General features: G+C 32.6%; 1 protein-coding gene across 1 annotated transcript in view; it reads left to right on the forward strand.

Moving 5' to 3' along the window:
* Positions 1-19,914, forward strand: part of Rit2 (Ras like without CAAX 2) — a 354,349-nt gene that overhangs the window by 127,692 nt on the left and 206,743 nt on the right. The window contains exon 3 of the mRNA XM_023566849.2: positions 9,989-10,062. Within this exon, the coding sequence (XP_023422617.1) occupies positions 9,989-10,062 (74 nt within the window). The remainder of the gene's footprint in view (positions 1-9,988; positions 10,063-19,914) is intronic.

Genomic DNA, 19,914 nt, shown 5'->3' on the forward strand with positions numbered 1-19,914 from the left:
TGATGTATTTTCTGATATTTTATATCCTGTATTTTTCATTTTGCTTAATAATTTAATTGATTTTCATATAAGGAGATAGTTAAGGGCTTATACATAGACAAAAGGTAGGTATTTTACTGTGATTCTAGGAGACAGAAATGAAATAAACAATGTGGTAAAAGTTCAGGGAAGAATATTTTGCTTGGGCAAAGGACTAAGAATGAATATCTTCAAGAAACATGGGTGAGGGTGCTGATGGGTTAAAGTTGGAAGCGATGCATAAAATAATTCCAGCACAAAATGAGTAGTCAGACGAGGTAGCTTTAGCATTTGCTGCATCTCCTGGAATACTTCCAGGAAAATAAATAGAGTAGATAAGTGTAACAAGAATTGATACTAGAAATCAAATAAGATATAGCACTTGTTTCATGAGACCAACTGAGATTTTTATCAGATGATTTACAAATTTATTTCTTTAAAATTTTATTTTCTCTATTTTTTCCATAATATTACCTCCAATCTTATTTTTGGAATCTTTATTAAAGAGTGAAACATTTTTAAAGTCCTTGTTTTGGTGCAGCAAAACTCAGAAAGTAAAGAATGACCCTTTAGGTGGGTGTGCATGTTTGTGTAAATCTAGATAGTCATTAGCACTGAAATTTGAGGACTTTGGAGGGAGGATGAAACAATTTGAAAGGTATTCCTTGGTATTCAAGATACTTTAAAAATTAAAAATGTAAATATAGTGGCACATTTATCAACTTTTGATAAACCCTGTACCTCTTTAAGGAACAGATATTAGAAGATATTATAGATAATCCCTAAATAAGCCATGAACTCTAAGTTGTGATTCTCTTGCCTCAGATTCCCAGAATGCTGGTATTACAAAAGGTATTTTTCCATACCTGGCTTAATTTTTGAAACTGAAAATTGTTTCACGTTAGAGTGGTTATAACCCAAATGTTTTGTGTCTTGTCAGGTTGCACTTGATATTGTTAGGTCCCTCCACCCTGTCCTTTTCTCCTCCTCCGCTTCTTCCTCCTCCTTATAAACATTGGCAATTCCAATTTGTGAGCTTCTTCAGTTTCAAGTCTGAGATGTATGAGTCAAAAAGAAAATACAAGAAGCTCAACACCTGTCATGCCATTCCTCAGATCTAAGTCCAATTTCTCCCTTTCTTTCTACCACACAGAATTTTCATTAATTTTTTTGGTACAGAATATGCATGATTTTAATTTGCAGAAAACAGAATGAATAAGAAAATGTATAGCAATTCCATCTTCCAAGAAACAGTAACTTTATATAAATAAAACAACTGCCACTAAAGGTTCTCATATTTCATCAATGGGCTCCACAGGTACTTTGTAAAGATTGGATTTGTGTCAGATGAGGATGAGTTAGTCAAAATCTAGAATTCCCACAATTTTTCTGACCATACATGCACATTTTATTTATGAGAAGAAATAATTTGTATTTTGACCTATTTTAAATGCTGGCACTTGCAAACAACAGCTATTGATTGCAATTCCATCTGCTAATTCTGGATTTGAGAGGTCATTGTTTGAATAACATCTTCCAGTAATGACTCTCACCACATGCAAATTTCCATCTAGGGTTCTACAGTTATAAAATACTCACTCTAGGTTGCACTCTCTTCACCAAGTCTAATGCTCATGGCAAGTACTCCTACATCATGGAACACTAATGAAAGCACTGTGTCAAACTCTGACACTCTCTAGAGAATCTGCTGGCAGATCTCTTGAATGTGTGCAATGGACCACCATATCAACCAGACTTCCCAGAGGAACAACACTATCTCCCAGCACACAGAAACAGATGTTGACTGCTATAAAATCCCTTCTAGAATTTGTTAATATCTAGATAAATATATCAAATGCTTTCTAATTCAGATATAAACAAGGAGTCCCTCTTCCTCACAGACTTCAATGAACTGAACTCCACCCTCGGTAGTAAAGCACAAGAAAAAAACATCTGCCTTATCATGCCTGTGAACTTCTCCTGCTTCTGTTCCTATGGAATCTCTCTCTTCAGCTGGGGGGAAGGGTGTTCTTCACCCACAGTTAGTCTACAAGCTAATTTGCCCTCCTTTCAAAAACTCTTTCAAAGCTAACAGATATTTTACTGAATGTTTAGGTTTGGAAAAGGGGCTCCTTTGGAATTTATGCAGTATCCTCACTCTCTTGTTGGATCCTCAGTCCATTATTTTTCAAACTTTCCCACCTGATACTTTTGAGGGCTAACCAGAGCTCAACATCAGTCCTTCTGAAGGTCCTCTACTATCTTCTAAATAGACACATCCCTAAGTGCTTCTGATACAGCACTCGTTAAAATATGGTGTTATTGCCTGTTTGTATCTTTGTACTCCACTAGAATAATAATCTCTATGTTAGTTTAAAAACCTCTAACACTGCTTTCAACAGTGAAGGCCTTGCGCCTATCAAATATGCATTGATACACTCATGTATGTATTAATATAACTATTGATAAACATATTGATACATACAGACGTATATCAGTATTGAGTCTACCTTGATTTCAGTTATTATTGGAGAAAAACATTTAATATGCTGTAGGTTCCTTGGCTGTACATACACAAGCACATGTGCACACACACAAATGCACACTTGAGATGATTTATGTAGTTGATCCTCTTGATAACAGAGGAAAGAAATTCCCAACCTATTATATGTCTGATATGAATTTGTGTCTTTAAAATAAAAAATGAATTTTAGGAATAACATCTGTTAATAGCAGAATATATTTATTGAGAGAAAGAAAGTTTCAGGCTGAGAGAGAGACAGAAGACATCCTGACTGGGTTGCCAAGGATGTTTTCTTTTCTAGGGATTTTATAGAGCAAAACTACAAAGTGAAGTGGGCCCAAAATGAGAAATCTGGGGCCTGGGATTTAGCTCAGTGGTGCAAGTGCTTGCCTAGTAAGTGTAAGGTGCTGAGATCATGAGTTAAATAGCTGTTACCAGAAAAAATAATGCCAAAACTGAGAACTCGCAAGGTAGGCATGAGGTGGGACAAAACTATGGTGAACCAATAACATTAATTGCTCAGGTAAAATTGATTAAATTGGGGATCAATATGGTAGCAAGTCACACAGCAAGAGGGCATACATGCAGAACAGTGACTCTTCCTGTAGGGAGTGGGGATGGTGACACCTGACTTCCTCAGGGTGACAAAGAACTATTTAGAATATCAATCCTTAGGATGTGGCCTATTTGTTTGATCTTCTGTCCTGAGGTCTGGCCTAGAAAAGGAGGTGTCTGTCTCCTCCAAGGTTACAAGCAATCTGGTCTTCTGCACTGGCTCCTTTGAGAGCTTAGCCCTGTCTGACTGCCTCCAATATTTTTATCTAACTCAGCTGCCTGTAGAAAGGTTTACAGTTACTTTTTGAGCCTTTGCATTATGTTTTGCTTTTTAAAATTGTGTCATAACTTGGAGATGAATACTAACTCAATGTTAAAAGAATAACTTCTCAAACTTATGAACTATACATTTCAAATTTGAAGGTAAATTGTGTAAGTAACATTTAGTTATATTTTTCAAAAAATCATCAAGATAAAATTCAATAATAACTTTTTAAATTTTTCTTCAATTATTTATTTTTATGTTCCTGATTTCATACTTACAACTGTTTTGAAACATACATGTATGCTCGTACTAGAAAGAAATTGCATGTATTACTTAGAAGAAATTATCCAAAATGTCTTATGCTTTTATGTTAATCAAAAACTTTATGTATTTAATGATTATTAAGAAAACTTGCCAAATCCTGTATGACTTATTGATCATAAAAATATATTTACCCATGAGTAAATATAAATAACATAAATAGTTTACTTTTAATATAATTTGGATAACAATGCAATACCAAAGAATTCACAAAAAATATGTATTGAGTTTGAAAATTGTACTTTTTTTTTCCTTTAAAGACCATTATAGATGGTATTTTATTGATTTTTATGGATCTCATATATTGATTGGTTTGCAACATTATCTCCAATTTGCAAATGAGGTTAAGTGACTGGCAAAGAGAAACACACACTTAGTGGTGGATTAAGAGCTTTAACACAGGCTTTTACAGTTTTCTTTTCACAAAACTGTTAAAGAAAAGGAGTGAGGAAGATACTCCTAAGAGAAAGAACAGTCTCAGATTAAACTTCAGTATTTTGAAATGAATTTTAAGGTAGTAGATGCCTCTAAGAATACAGCTTCATTTTGCTTTTCTGTGTAAAGAATACAGCAGACAGCTGCTACCCTTTCTGCCTGATAAAGCTTTGTGTACATTTGGCAAGATAAATGAGCTAACTTCAGGGTTGTGTCTATAGGCTGATGATTGAAATTCATGGATGTGTTTATATGCATTCAACAGAATATTTCGGACAGTACATTTCTGCATGGGTGGCCTCAAAGGGAGGGGATGAATGGAAACTGAAAGAAAGATTGTTCATGGAGAGGAAACGAAAGGGATTAGTTTCTATGGAGGCCAGGCAGGTGACCTACTTTCCCACACCGGAATGTATACTCTGATGGACACTTTTTAAAAGATAGGGGCAAAAAAAAACCCCACCTGTATAGAAGACTGATTTTAGTTTCCAGCCAATTCATATCAAATCTCTTTGAAGGGGCTTTCTGATCTCAAGAGCAGCTTTTATTTAATATGTTTCAGGTGCTGGGTTTATCTGAGCCTCAGAGAATCACACAGAGAGCTGTAGCCTTGATTACTCAGCATGCCCCTGGCCTCAGCAGGCTCTTCTTTGGATTTCTGAGTTTTAATAAACAAACATGAAATTTGAAAGAATGTTTTGTGATCTTCAGGTCACAGACCTGTTTTTAGAGTAGCTCTTTTTACTTTCCTATGAAATTTAAAAAGCAATCTTATGCATCATGCAAAAAAATCATGTAATTCTATATGATTTCTACTTTATGAAAGGCAGATCAGTAAGTACTCGATGCGTAGTGAGATAGAAAAAAAAAAAAAATAGTCGGACTGGCTGTGTGTGTACCTTCCTATCTTCATCAGCTAGCAAATGCCTGATTTGTTGGAGGTGCTTAACAACATGTTTTGAAAAAGTACCTCCTAAGGTTGGTTATTACCATCTTTTAAATCAAGACATTCTTAAAATGATTCATTTGCCTATTTGAGCTTGAAATCATTGGTGTGAATAATTATTCATTGGTTTGATAGCCTAAGTTCTTCCAAAAGCTTTTAGTAGTGGTCAGAAATTTTTTATTATAATAAAAATAATAAAGCAATACATATTGCAGCCAAACTTTGGGAGCTGTGAGCTCCAGACTGACAAAATCCAGACACATTTGATAAATGATAAAGACACAGTGAATATATTTAAGCAACCTGAAATATGTAGACTGGGTTTGGAATGAAATTATGAATGTATTTTCCATAGATGCTGAACATCCATAAAAGTAGTGACAGCCTTTCTAAACCTTCCCTAGAGCATCAGATCCAGATAACTGCTTAATCACTGTCACCACTAACGTGATCCACACATATGGAAAATTCAGTGCTTACCACTTTGAACAGACAGACAGAGTTTTGTCTTCTTGGTTTCAAGAAATGTCCATCTGGAGATGCTAGATAAATGAAAGCTTCTCCCGTCCTTTCTTAAATCTTTTTCCCCCCACATATATACAATCATTAAATACTATAGTTTCTTCCTTCAGAAAGTTTGTGAGTCTTAAATTTGCTTTGACTCAAATGCCACCAGCTTAGCCACAAGCTCTATTTGTTCTCAATGTTTTAGTATCTACTTAACTTTTCCATGGCACTAGTCTGCACCTTAGAAATCACTCACAACATGGAGGCCAAAATAAATTGCAGACATGCACTTTTGATGATAACATTCTAAAAGAGTTTTAATCTCATAGTAACAGTGGCCATATTTAAACTTTTTGAAATATCACATACAGCCTTCTGTTGCATGACTTCCACACATTATCTCAATGAATTATCTGAACAATGCCATTTATTAAACATATATATATATATATATATATATATATATAGTAATCTTTCAAATAAAAATCTACATTTTTAGAGAGAAGTGATTTTAGTAAATTCAGATAGCTATAAGTTGTGGAGCCAGAGATTCAACCCAGCGAGTGTGTGACTTCACATATCTCACTCAAATCTTGCTTCTTTTTAATGCATTCAAAAATTCTGGCTTAGCTTCAAAACTGAATCAACATCTTTTTTCTAAAGTCTTGTATTCAATCACACTAAAGCCATTTAAATTTTTTATTGACTATACTTCTTTCTCAGAGCAATTAGCATTTCCATTTCTTTACTACGGGTTTCTTTTTATTAATGTATATTTCATCTTGGCATATTCCTACATGCATATAATATACTTTGAAAGTGTGTACCTTTTCATTGCCTTCCTTACCTTTTTCTACTCTTCACTTATTCCCTTTCTTTTTCCCTCCATTCATGTTCTCTCTCTCTCATTCCATGTATAAAAGAAAACATGTTATATGTGTGTTTATGAGTCTGACTTATTTTGTTTCACATGATAATCTAGAGATTCATCTATTTTCCTACAAATGAAATTATTTTATTTATCTTAATTACATAATAATACTCCATCGTGTGTAGATATACATATATATATATGTATATATGTATATACATATATACATATATATATATATATGTATATATATATATGTTTTATTTGTTCATCCATTGATGGGTATCAAGGCTGATTCTATAGCTTAACTCTGTGAATTACACTACAATAAACATGTTATACAGGTATTTTGATAATATACTGGCTTTAATATCTGGGTATATACTGAAGACTGGAAAGGGATGAATCAAATGTAGCTCCATTTGTTAGATTTTTGAGACACTTCCACATTGATCACCAGAGTGGCTGTATTAATTTACATTCCCATGAACAAGGTAGAGTGTTCATTTTTTCGCATCTTTGTCAACATTTATTGTTGTTTGTATTCCTAATCATAGCAATTCTAACTTGGGTGAGGTGTAATCTAAATGTAGTTTGATTTGCATTTTCTTGATGGCTAAAGATGTGGAATAGAATTCTAACATTTATTGGATATCTCTATTTCTTTTATGGCTTTAATTTTCTTTTCCCATCCCTGTTTTGCTTCTGTAACTGCTACCCAAATTAGATATTACTTCTTTAGGAAACATTTCTTGAGTTCCCAAGTATAAGCACCTAGTAAGATTGATGTCACATAAAATTGTCTTTTCCTGTCTAGTAGAATGAAACCAGAAATCAATAGAAGATAGAATACTGAAAGATTTACAAATATGTGGAAATTAAAGGATGCTTTTCACACAGCCAGTGTATCAAAGTAGAAATCAGGAGGCCAATTAGAAACAAGTAAAGAGGAAAGAAAGTAAAATATAACATTCCAAAATTTTAATATGCAGCAGATCATGTTATAGTTGTAGATGTTCATATCTTAAAAAAAAGATAGAAAAAGAAAAGAGAGGAAAAGAGGAGGGGAGAAAAGATTTTGAATCAGAAGGGTGGTATAGGTAAAATGCCACAATAGGGGGGTTCCCTCTTAGTATTTACCCACAGCAATGGCAGTTTGACACCAATTTGTAGATGGTTTTGAGGGAGAATTGTAAATGAAGTTTTGAAGCATCAGTGGAGGCCAATATCAAAAGTGTAACACTTAAGGTTCCAGGCCTATGTCCAGGTTTCAAGATCACTCACCTTGGTACCAGCTCCAAACCCAGAAAACAGCTGAGCTTCTCCATGGGCTCAGTTCTATTTATGTATGCCTGCCACCAGCCCCATTGCCAAGGAACACGGAAAGATACACACCCACATCTAGATGACTATCCTTAGACTCTTAAGAAGCCCAAGGTGGTTCCTCCCATTCTCTGTTACAGCTGACAGTAATATGAAAATGCTTGATCCCATTATCCCTTAGGGAAATACAAATAGAAATCAATGAAATGTCACTCATGCCTAGTAGCATGTCTATGATAAAAACAAAATAAGCAAGTGTTGGCAAAAATGTTGAGAAATAAGTATCCTCATTTTCCTGGTAGGAATGTAAATGTATACAGAAAAATGTTTGGCAAGTTTCCAAAAAATTTACACATGGAATAATACGGGAATCACCAATTCCACTGCAATATACATACACAGTAATTATTTTTGAAAACCGTACTTATATATGAATGCCCATTTCTGTTGTTATCACAAGAGTTAAAACATGGAAGCAACCCAAATATATGTAAATGATTGAAGACACAAAAGATGATACACACATAACTGGATACTATTCAGCAATAAAAAGGAAATAATTCCTTATGTATGGTGCAATTCCAAATTATAATTGTTATATTGTTATAATTATAATTGTTATATTCTTTCCCTCCTTTCCTACCTTCCTTCCTTACTTCTTTGCTTCATGTCTGGTATCCTTCCTTCCTTCATTTTCTTTTCAGAGACATTATCTAATGTAAATTACCCAGGCTGGCCTCAAGTTAACAAAATATTAAAATTCCTTAACCTTTCAAAAAAGGTTTTAGCTGGAATTACAGGAATTGGTCACCATACCCAACTGACTGTGGCATCTTTTACATACAAAGTGAAAGAATTCAGACACAACTTATCATATATTTTGTGACTCTATTCATACGAAATTTATTTTGAATAGAAATTTTAGTTTATTTTTATCTGTTTTTAGTTGTATTACCTGGGCTTTTGTAGTCATATGAAAGAAACTGTTGCTATATCCAATGTCGTGAGGCTTTTATGTATGTTTTTTCCCAAGAGTTTTATAGCTCTCACCATCATGTTTAGGTCTTTGATTTATTTTGAGTTACTTTACATCTGTATAGTATGAGCTCAAAATCATTATTTTGAGTTTAGATATACATTTTTTCTCAGTTTCATTTGATACTGGTTGTGGAATTATTTGTCTGTACATTCTGTGGCTTATTTCTAGGCTCCCTATTCTATATGATTGGTCTGTATTTCTCTCTGTGTCAAACTACCACATTCTTTTGATTACTGGAGCTTTAAAATAAGTTTTGATATTAGTAAGCTGGATACTTCAAAGTTTATTACTTTTAAAAAACCACTTTTGGACACTTTGTTTTCTAGGGTTCCATATAATGTCTTTTATGAATATTTTAAATGTTGCAAAAAAGTAATTGAAGTATTTATAGGATTGGAATTTCATTTGTGGATTACATAGCATGATATTAACATCTTAGCAGTATTAAATCTTCAAACCCATTAATATAGAGTATCCTTTTATTTTGTGTTCTCTCATTACTCTGCATCATTGTATAGTTTTTAATATATACTTCACACCTTTAAATTTATTCCTAAGTATTCGATATTTGATGCTGTTGCAAATAAAGTTGATTCAGTGGTTTTCCTTTTAGCTTACTTACTGGTAACCTACAGTAATATATATATATTTTTTCCTTTTACGAAATTTGTACCCTTCAACTTAGTTGAAGTCATTCACTCTGTGTATATGTGTATGTGTATGTGTATGTGTATGTGAATGTGTAATCTTTAGAATTTTTATGTATAAAATTGCTGTTTGTGAATCCAATTTGATTGTATTCTATTTTTTTTCTGGTCATATTCCTGGTATTTTAGGGAAAGTTTTAAATCTTTTACCAATACCATGTTAGGATGTGATTTGTGTGGTAAATGGGTGCAAAACAACTGATAAATTTTCTCATGAATTTTTTTCTTAAGATGATATTCCTGGGGCTTCTGAGATATGAAATTCTTCTGATGAAAGAAAACCTTACCTGATTTCACTATAAGCAGAATTTAGTTTTCCTTTATTTCCCTGAGTTATATTCTTCTTAATCTGTTTGCTTTATTGGAATAATGCATGCGATAAACTGTGTAATTTATTTAGAAATCCAGTATTGTGATGAATCTAAAAATTAATCCCACCTTTTTTGCTGAATATAAACTTCATCTTGTGTTTTTCAGAAGATGCATATAAGACTCAGGTGAGGATTGACAATGAGCCAGCATATTTGGACATCCTGGACACTGCAGGACAGGTGTGCATTCCTTTAACTCAGTATCTTACATTACTTTATGTTTTAGTCTTATACTGTATTCACACAAAAAAATGATATTTAATTCTTCAAACAGTACGTTTGCCCTACATGAATAATTAAATTTTGAAAGAAATGGTATGAAAAATATTATGCATTACTCAATATTAACCAGAATATTGTAAAATTTACTGAATTTAATATGTATTAAAGTGTACATGTGAGTGTAATCTTATCAACGAAAGTTTGAAATTAATAAATTATTCTATTATTCTTCCTGAAATTTTCAGAAAACTCTAACATATGCCCAAAAGTGAGAATTACTTTTACTACAGAATTTCTGGTGAATACAAAAAAGGAATGTCTGCTTAGCATATATATATATATATATATATATATATATATATATATACAGAACCAAGGCTAAAGAGACATTTTAATTGAACTGTGAAATAACTAAGTTTTAGCATAATCTCATATTTCAATTTGAAAGCCTGAAGGAAAGGGTGGAAGTGAAGGAGGAAGAATACATTACTTGAAAGGTAAATACAAACAGAGAAAAAGGCTACATAATAATTGTAAAATATGAAGAAATGTATCATTTCTAACAGATTAAAGTTCTTGGTTTATTTAAAACGGGTTTTCTTAAATTAATAATTTAAATGAGTCATAAAGATATAAATTTATATGTTGTCATGTATATGCCATGAAGAAAAAGAAAAGAGAGAAATAAATAAAAATGCTTTTCATATAATAGAAAACCAAAGGATGGAAGAGAAAAATAAAAGAAATTATATGTATAGAATATAAATGTCTAAGGGATCAAAATACATCAAAATGATTCTATTTTTCCTGGAATATATAATTATTCTCAACATAATATTAAATGAAAGCAAAAAACTAGCCTTAATATTTAAAAGAATCTTAAGGATATAGAAAAGAAATAAATCAAAGAATGTAATAGGACAGGGATTAGCTCAGTGATAGAGTACTTACCTAGCATAAACAAAAGCCTTATGTTGAATCTTCACCACTGCCTAATAAATAAATAAACATGTTTTATTTTTTTCATTCTTATGTGTCACTACTAAAAATAACTAGAAATTGAAATATCGATTGTGTAAAATCACTAGAAATGGGAAGTCAATTTCCACATTTATGAGTGATATGAAGACTATCTGAAATCTATATATTAACAAACTCATTTGTTTCTAGGGTCATGGAACAATGAACTTAAGGGAGAAAACTGCTAATCCATTGGGAATATTTAGAATGGAAAATTATTTCAATCATTTGAAAAGACTGTCTTAACTAAGGCAACGTACACTTGTTTTTCAGGGTAAATACAGGACTAATGAGAAGATCATTGAGTCTATTCAATTTCAACCAACACAATAATGAATTTTTTAGATATTGAAATCTTCAAACCAGAAAAGCTATACAGTCAAGTTGAGTTGCTGAAAATACTAACTTAAAATTATACCTTCATAGAGACTGAAAATGTTCATTGGTTGAATTAATTCAACATACACTGAATAACACTCTTGTAGTCTTATCTGGTCCCAATTGTGATGCTAATGTACTGATACATAGCAATATGATTTTCTTCCCCACTGTTATAAGTTTGAGCATGTCATCACTCACCTTAACTGAATGTAGGTCAATAAAACAACATTGCTCACTCTGACCCATGGCTTATAGAGATACAAAGAGGTATTTGCATTTCCCAAGAAAAAAGCATGTTTCAGTAGTCCCTGGACTTTGGAAGATGAGGGAACATGAAGAGCAGAATGAAGCCCATTGCAAAGCAAAGAAGAAAGCTTACCTTACCTAAGCCTGAAGCAGATCTGCTCCAGCTGCCCACAGATCTTGGGAAGTGGGAAACCAGCAATACCACTTACTTTAAACAAAGTTAAGGTTAAAAGTTATTTGTCATATCCATTGCTGTGGCAAATGCTTATCAATTAGAAAAACAATGGAACAGTCTTACTCCAATATAGCTGGAGATAGAGAATCTATCAAAGAGTAAAATAGTGAGTGATGAAAGATAAGTGTGAGATTTTATGCTCTGGTAACATGCCAAAGTTCATCAATATAATGATATATTTCCAAACTATTTTTAAACCTTCATGTGTAGAGTATGGACTGTAGTAGATTTCACATAACTTACGTCCTGGTAGGGGACAAATGAGAAAACACCATTGAAATTCTTTTTAATCATACCACTTTGTTGCTTTCGGTACTATTGCTGCCTACATTTGTTGAAATTTACCATTCTTACATTAAATCTAGAGGACAAGTAGAAAAGGTGCTGTTCATGTTATCACATAGCAATTGAGTATGATTTACACAAAAACGTGAAGTCACTACCTCTTGGAGGCAATACGAAAGTCCAGGCCACACCTGTTTTATGTTTAGTATCATAGGAGAGAAAAAATATTATCCATTCCTCATTGCAAGCTTCATGATTGACATCCTTATGGTTTAAAACAGATTCAAAAATAAAAATCAAAACAGCAAAAAAGGCATAGAAATGTTATTTAACTAAGCATTTATAAAACTCAGCAGCTTCACAAGATAAAGATAGACCTGATGATCAGGAAAAAAAATTATGTTTTTATACTTTGATTTGGTTAACAAAGGATGGCTATCAAAAATATGGTTGGAAAAAAAGAAGCTACAACTGATGGAATACAAGAGGGTAAATTTATCTGGGCTGTTTATTCAGATTCCTTTTAGCCTATCTGTACCACATTCATTCTTTCAGAGTATAGAATAGAGCCTGCCACATAAAGGTTTTCAAAAGACAAGAGATGACAAAAGATCATAGAGATGTTTCTTTTTCTGTAGTTTTCCTAGTCCCCAAATTAAATTTTGGGTTAGCATATCCTCTACCATATCAAGCTAGAAATGTCATCACTTGCAATAGCTTGTAATAGCTTGCAATACCACAGTAAGTCCATAGAGGAAAGATTGCCATTATTATCAAGTACAATAACAAATTGGAGAGGACTTTTACTTTACCATTATTCTAGGGCTTCATTTTTTTTTTATGTTCAATTTCTCCACCAAGTACTTTTTAAGTCTATCATTGATACTTTCCTTTGTTCAAGAATTCTATTTCTGAAAGCAGGCAACACTGGGAAAGATTTAAATATTAGAATGTATATTCTTGCCAGGAGCTAAAAAAAACTTCCTCTCAATAGTTTTCTATTGGCCCTAGACCTATCCCTTTATAAACAGCATTATCAATCTTATACAAGATAAATTTTAGGATCATAATATTTATGTGATTCATAGCATATAAAATTCTGGAGCTGGTGTATTAGTTACTTTTTTCCTAGTTGCTAAGACAAAATACCCAATGACCAAATGTAAAGGGAAAGTTTTATTTAGCTCATAGTTTGTGGAGGTTTCAGTCAGTAATCAGCTGCCTCCAAGGCAGTGTGGCATGATAGAGGAGCAACAGTTCATGGCAGCAAAAAATAGCAAAAGCTACAAGAGCAAAGGGGCAAAAAGTGAGGGGGCAAACTTCTTTCTTTTCCTTATTTTGTGTGCATACCCCCTGCCCTGGGGTGGATGTAGCACTCAGTGGTCTGAGTGCTACACTCAGCACTAGACAATGAACCAACTACAAACTCTGGTTTCAGCCACCGTTGAAAGGATCACGACTCTCATTACCACATGAGGCTTTCAGGGGACATCCAGACATGAACCATAACAGCTGACTACAACTAGAAGCCATCCACATTTTCTTGGAATTCTTTCCTGCTTTATTTTTTAAAATGTAATACTTTTGTATATTTCAAAGACTATCATAGATCATGAAAATGCAAAATACAACAAAACTCAGTAACTGCTTCCAAAATTCTTCCATTTTGGGTTACTAAACATACACTAATTAAACACTGTAGAAGCTAGACATGGTAGCCCATACTTCTAATCTTAGCACTGTGAAGACTGAGGAAGCAAGATTACAAATTCAAACCAAATCTGAGCAAATTAGCAGTTTAGAGATTACCAATTAAAGGGAAATATTACCAATAAAAAGGAAAAAGCCTGAGAATGTAGCCCAAGTAGGTCAGTGTGGAAACCCTGTTTAGGTCTATGATAAAAGTATATTCATTTGTTAATGAGTTATTGCTGAGCCTTTACATACATGAATCAAAAATAGAAAAATAGAATTTTTAAATGAAACTGATAAGGTTTGTATGAGAAGTCCAACTTAATTTAAGTGTACTTCTTTGTTCTTACAAAGATAGTACATGTAGTTTTACTCCAAATAACTTAGATTTCTTTTTTGATAAGCCATTGTGTCCAGTACCCAAACTTGGCTTTTTTCTGGATTAAGTCATCCTAAAGTAATGAAGAACATGGTGAAAATTTACTATTTCATTTATCCCTTAAGCAACTCTGCTGTTAAAACATCTCTTAGACAATCTGCACCTAATTTACTCATCTGTGAAATGAGAGAATTAGACTTGATCTCTAAGGTGTCTTCCAGATTTAAAACCCTGTGATTCTTTGAATTGCTGTTGGACTGATTTGTAGATAATTCTTTCCTGAAACATTTAATTGCTTTCAAGCCTTAAACTTTGATTTTTTTTTTATTGGTGGTGGTGTTTATCTGTTGAAAGACTATTTTGAGACATAACCCTTTCTTCAGGTCTTATTGTATTCCACAAATGATTGTAAATATTTTAGACCATGAGAAAACAAAACCTGTGCTACAACCATGCCAAACAATGTTTTAAAATTTCTGAGATTATTGAACAATCCTTTCCCTGGAATATTTAAAACACACCTTACTAATTATATCCTACTGCCTATGCACATGCTGTAACTCTTTAGTCAACTTTTCCTGTATTTTGATGGTTGCGATTATTTAGTCGGTGCTGATTAATTTATTGAGTTGGTTCAAACAACTTCACAGTAAAGTCAAAAGGCATTAGGAGGTGGATTTTAAGAAAGTTCATAATCTTCAATTTGCCAAGAATTTTCTTCAGTTAGATATTTATTTTAACTGAGTGCTAAAGAAAGATAGAAATTCTACTCCCCTATAATTTACTACTCAAGTGTATTTCTCATACTGATGCCTACCAAACACTGGGATCTAACAGAGGTCTTTGATTACTATAATTTTTACATGTGGGTTTTTTGTGTCAAATCATATTATGCAGGTATTACCCTTAAAAGTAAGACGCATTTGAAGAAAATATTCTAAATTTAGAAATTTTCCTCTGATGAATGTCTTTCTGTATAGTCAGAATTGAATAGGTGAAGAAAAAATGCTTTAAAAGCTATTAAAAAAATAGCTACAAATTATAATGCAAACTGACATCACAAGCATCGCCATTAAAAGAAGCAAGAAATATGACTGCATGTGTTAGAAGACAAAATATTTTCACAAAACCCAAATTCTGAATTCATTGAGTTTGATTATAACCTCTTATTTTGGGAAAATGGGTCAAGATTATAGTGATGCATAGAACTGAATAAACTGACAATAATTAATTGTTAACGTTACTACAAATAGGATGACAATGGACTCTGATTTTCTAAGGACCTTCTGGCTGGAACCTACTCTATAGTAAAAATGCTTGTTCTAGTTTTAGCTCTGGTTTCAATAAACTGCCAATAATTTATGTAGCCATGCAATCTACTAACTCTCATTTTTAACAAGGAGGCACTAAGAAATGGCTATAAAACTAAATTTTATTTAAATATGTAAACTGGGAAACAAATCACTATAGTGAACATGACCAACACTAAAAGAGAGATGATTTTAGAAGCCAAACAAGTGTCAAAAATTCATAAAATAAAATTCATATATTGTTTATAAACTTTGTCATGTCAAAGGAGACTTTCAATTTCTCATTCTGAGTCTGTTTCATAATTGCATCTCATAAAATATACTAGTAACCTATTTTGTTTAAATTTAAGATTTTTAGAACTATTTTCAGAAATGGGATTATGGAAGCATTTCAGTAGTAAAATAACCTAACAACCTATAATTTAGGAGCAAGAGAATTATTTCAAAGTACAACAAAAAATAAAAAAAAATTTTAGAAGTATACAAGTCTTTTTTATTACAAACTACAAAGGCAAGCATTTCTCCAAAAAGACCCAATAATGATAGTCATAAATAACATTATAACATTATCAAGAGATTTTAATTACATGTGGATTTTATGCAAAGGAAGGCAAAAATTGTGCAAGTACAAGGATTTGCCCATCATGAACTTTTTAAATTAAAAGTATTTCTATTGATTCAAGGTAGAAAAACATTAGCTGTCCATTAACTGCAAAAGACTTACAAAAGCCAGCAATAATTTCATCAGTAATTCAATGTATTCAGGAACCAACCATGTTAAATTATATATCTATATCTATATCTATATCTATATCTATATCTATATCTATATCTATATCTATCTATATCTCTCTATATATATATGTACATATTTGACATTATTAACATGATAAATTGAGTATTCAAAGTTTTAAAATGCACTATTAATTTTTTTCATATTAATACGAAAATAAGTAAAATCACTGTTATTCCCAGACATAATTTACATTTTTTCTTTTGCATATGTTAGAAAGGAGTTCAGACCCAAACCTGAAAAAAATGTTAAATTTCATTATCATATTTTAAATCATATCACCTTTTAAATTTTCTCATAGTGAATTTCATTATCAAACCAGTTTAAACATTTAATTACTAATGTGATATGCAGAACATTCAGATGTATATTTATCATGCATAATTTTCAGCTGAAAATTGGCAATTTTTAAGACTAAATCTGCCAAATTAAAAAAATAATTGATGCTTGACATTAAAGTACTAAAGTAAAATGACTACCAAGACTCTCTAAAGTATGTTTTTGATTGAAGTAGTGAAAAAATAGAATGTCACTCAGTGACTTCATCATTTATCTTTCTTACCCTGGTTTCTATCAATTTCACTTTTCAAAGGACAATTGCAGAACTTTTCATGTTATAATTAATGCTGGGACATTGTGTAAAAAGAACTTTACACTAAGGGTAGTCTTTATCAGAAGGTCTGTTTTAGATTTGTAAATGTTTTTGATTTATTGTTTATCAAAATAATTAAATAAAATTTAAAGAGGCTCCTAAATTCACATATTGAAACTTCCTCAGTTTACAAATAAAGACGTGGATCTCAGCAAAGATAAGAGTTTTTTTTTTTTTTTTTTTTTTTTTTTTTAAACAAAGCCACAGGAATTGTAAATGTCATAGCTGGCACCATCTTTGCACTATAAGTCCTCCTGAAATCCTACACTAAAGTAGTTAAATTACCTTTCTTAAAAGGTATCTCAATGAAAATGAATAGTTCTGAACTATTTCTGAGAACAGTGCTTGGTATTTGTGTATTTATTTTGTGGGCAATATCAATGATATGGCTGAAATAGACCATATCATATAGTGGGAAGTCATTAAATATTGGAAAGAAAAAATGGATCAAAAACTCAGAATAATAAATCAAAGAAGCATCTGATAAATAGAAAAAGAGCACTATCAAAATAAGATATTTTTAGCATCATTTTGTTCTTTCTTACATCCTTTATAATATTTTGCATGAATGATTTTGTCTTTCCTGTTGTTATATGTTATATTGTCTATATAATGATCAATAATTATAGCATTTAGATTATCAAAACAAATAACAGTATTGCATTCTGCTTGAAATCTATATGAATCATTGAATTATTGAGAACAATAGTCTATTAGCTATCCCAAGTATGTATTCCATGAAGGAGGGACATATTGAATAAGTTTGCAATAAAAGTGAAGGAAGCATATAGATCATGTATCCTGTTTTTGCCATAACTGACAGAAATGGAATATGTAGCATTAAACAAAATATTTATTATCTCTTTAATTTACTTTCTCCTTAGATTGAAATAAACAGCTATGATTAAATGCTATTTAAAATTAATTATACTTTATATTCCATCATTATCAAAAGTAGCTTACTTTTTCTTTGGCATTGGGCAGTGACCTAATAGCCAACAGGTTGAAGCAAGATTCAAAAAATATTTCCTACCATTAAGAAGTTTGGGACTATTAAGTAGTCAATATGTCAAGATTTTGCTTACTTAACAAAAAATGTCATTTACATATTGTAAAGGTAGCTTTTAGTTTAATTTTACCAATGAAAACCAACTATGTTTTCTCAGAAGACATGATAACCAGAAAAGGATAAATAAGGAGGGCCTTCCCCTCAAAATAGCTCATATCACTGAGAAAGTATATTTATATGAAAATCTTCCAATGTGCCACTCTATCAAAATAAATACAGTTGGGGATAGTGGTGTATGCCTGTAATCCCAGCACTTAGGAGATAAAGCCGGAGGATTGCTGCAAGTTCAAACCCAGTTTGGGATACATAGTGAGATGAAGGACAGTTTAAACTACACACTATGACTCTGCCTTAAAAAACTGTGAATAGTAATGCATCACTACCATACAACAGACTTTCAAGGAATAGGGTATTTTCATGACAAATCTAATGTTTTACAGGAACTATTATTTTCATTACTCTTCTCACTCCTTTTATAAGTACAGCAATGCAATGATGCTAATTGTTTTTCTGTTCCATTCAGGATAGTAGAAGGTTGTATTAGGGTTCACTAGAGAAAACATATAATATGAGATATACATATGTATAAGAAATGACAATATTGGCTTACAATGGTCAGCCACAGAGTCAAATGAGGAAGCATGCAGATAGTGTCTGCACACTGGATATTGAAAGATTCAATCCAAGGTCTGGAGTTCACCCTGTTGTCCCGTGCAGTCCACACCAGCAGGCCAATAGGTCTGCAACAGAAGGCTGAAAGTTCTATGATGGAAAGCTGGAGAATCTATGTCAGAAAGCTGAAGAGTCTGCACTGGAATCCAGGAGACATAGTCCAAACCAAAGGCGAAGACTGGAGCATTTCCAAAGAATGGAATGGAATTGACTTTCCTCCTTCCCTTTTGTACCATCCAGGTGATGAGCCACCCTAAGGTGGGTCTTCCACACCGTAGGTGTACAGTTGCTAAACACAGTTAAGCTTCTAAACGTCTCAAGTTGACACAATCAATCAACCACTACAAGGGTGAAAGAGACTTAGGGTATTTTTGGAAACCCCTGTATATCTTGAAAGCTTCAAGGGATCAATAAGGATTCAGAGGAAAGGAAATGAAAAACTGGATTTGGGGACTACTTTAACAGTTGAAGAAATTTGATGACTCTTTCTAGATACTACGTTGACATTTTACAACCTAGATGTGCAGGTTGGAAAATTGTATGTTGATATGGCTTGGATGTACTTGGTGTGTATCTTCCAAAGATCCATATGCTGAAGTTTGTCTACAGAGTGATGATGTGAAGAAGTAGTGGAAACTTTAAAAGGAAGAGCCTACAAAGAAGTAACTATGATCTTAATGGTGGTAAAGCAGAAAGTTAGTTCTCCTGTGAGTGAGTTGTAATCAAGGAGCAAGACTGTAGGCCTCTCTTCTTTTGAATCTGGCTTCTTTTCTTGCTATGTGATCTCCCTTCTCATATATTCTCCTACCATTATGTGGTCTGCCATGTTGTGATGTAACCATAAAGCCCTCACTAGAGCTAGTAAATGTCAGTGCTATGTTGCATGACCTGTAAAACTGTGGGCTAAGTAAATCATTTATTTAATAAAGAGGAGCACTCCAGGTATTTTGTCATAGCAACAGAAAATGGACCAATATATATGGTATTGGAGAAGGGAAATTTATCCAGAAATAAGGACTTGATTTTAACTGCAATAATGTGTACATCCTGAGTTAGGTAAACAGGATGTGGCAGAA

Source organism: Cavia porcellus, unplaced genomic scaffold (genome assembly GCF_034190915.1).
Source record: "Cavia porcellus strain 051 isolate PalLab524CR breed Dunkin Hartley unplaced genomic scaffold, mCavPor4.1 scaffold_20, whole genome shotgun sequence".
In the NCBI taxonomy this organism is placed as follows: domain Eukaryota; kingdom Metazoa; phylum Chordata; class Mammalia; order Rodentia; family Caviidae; genus Cavia; species Cavia porcellus.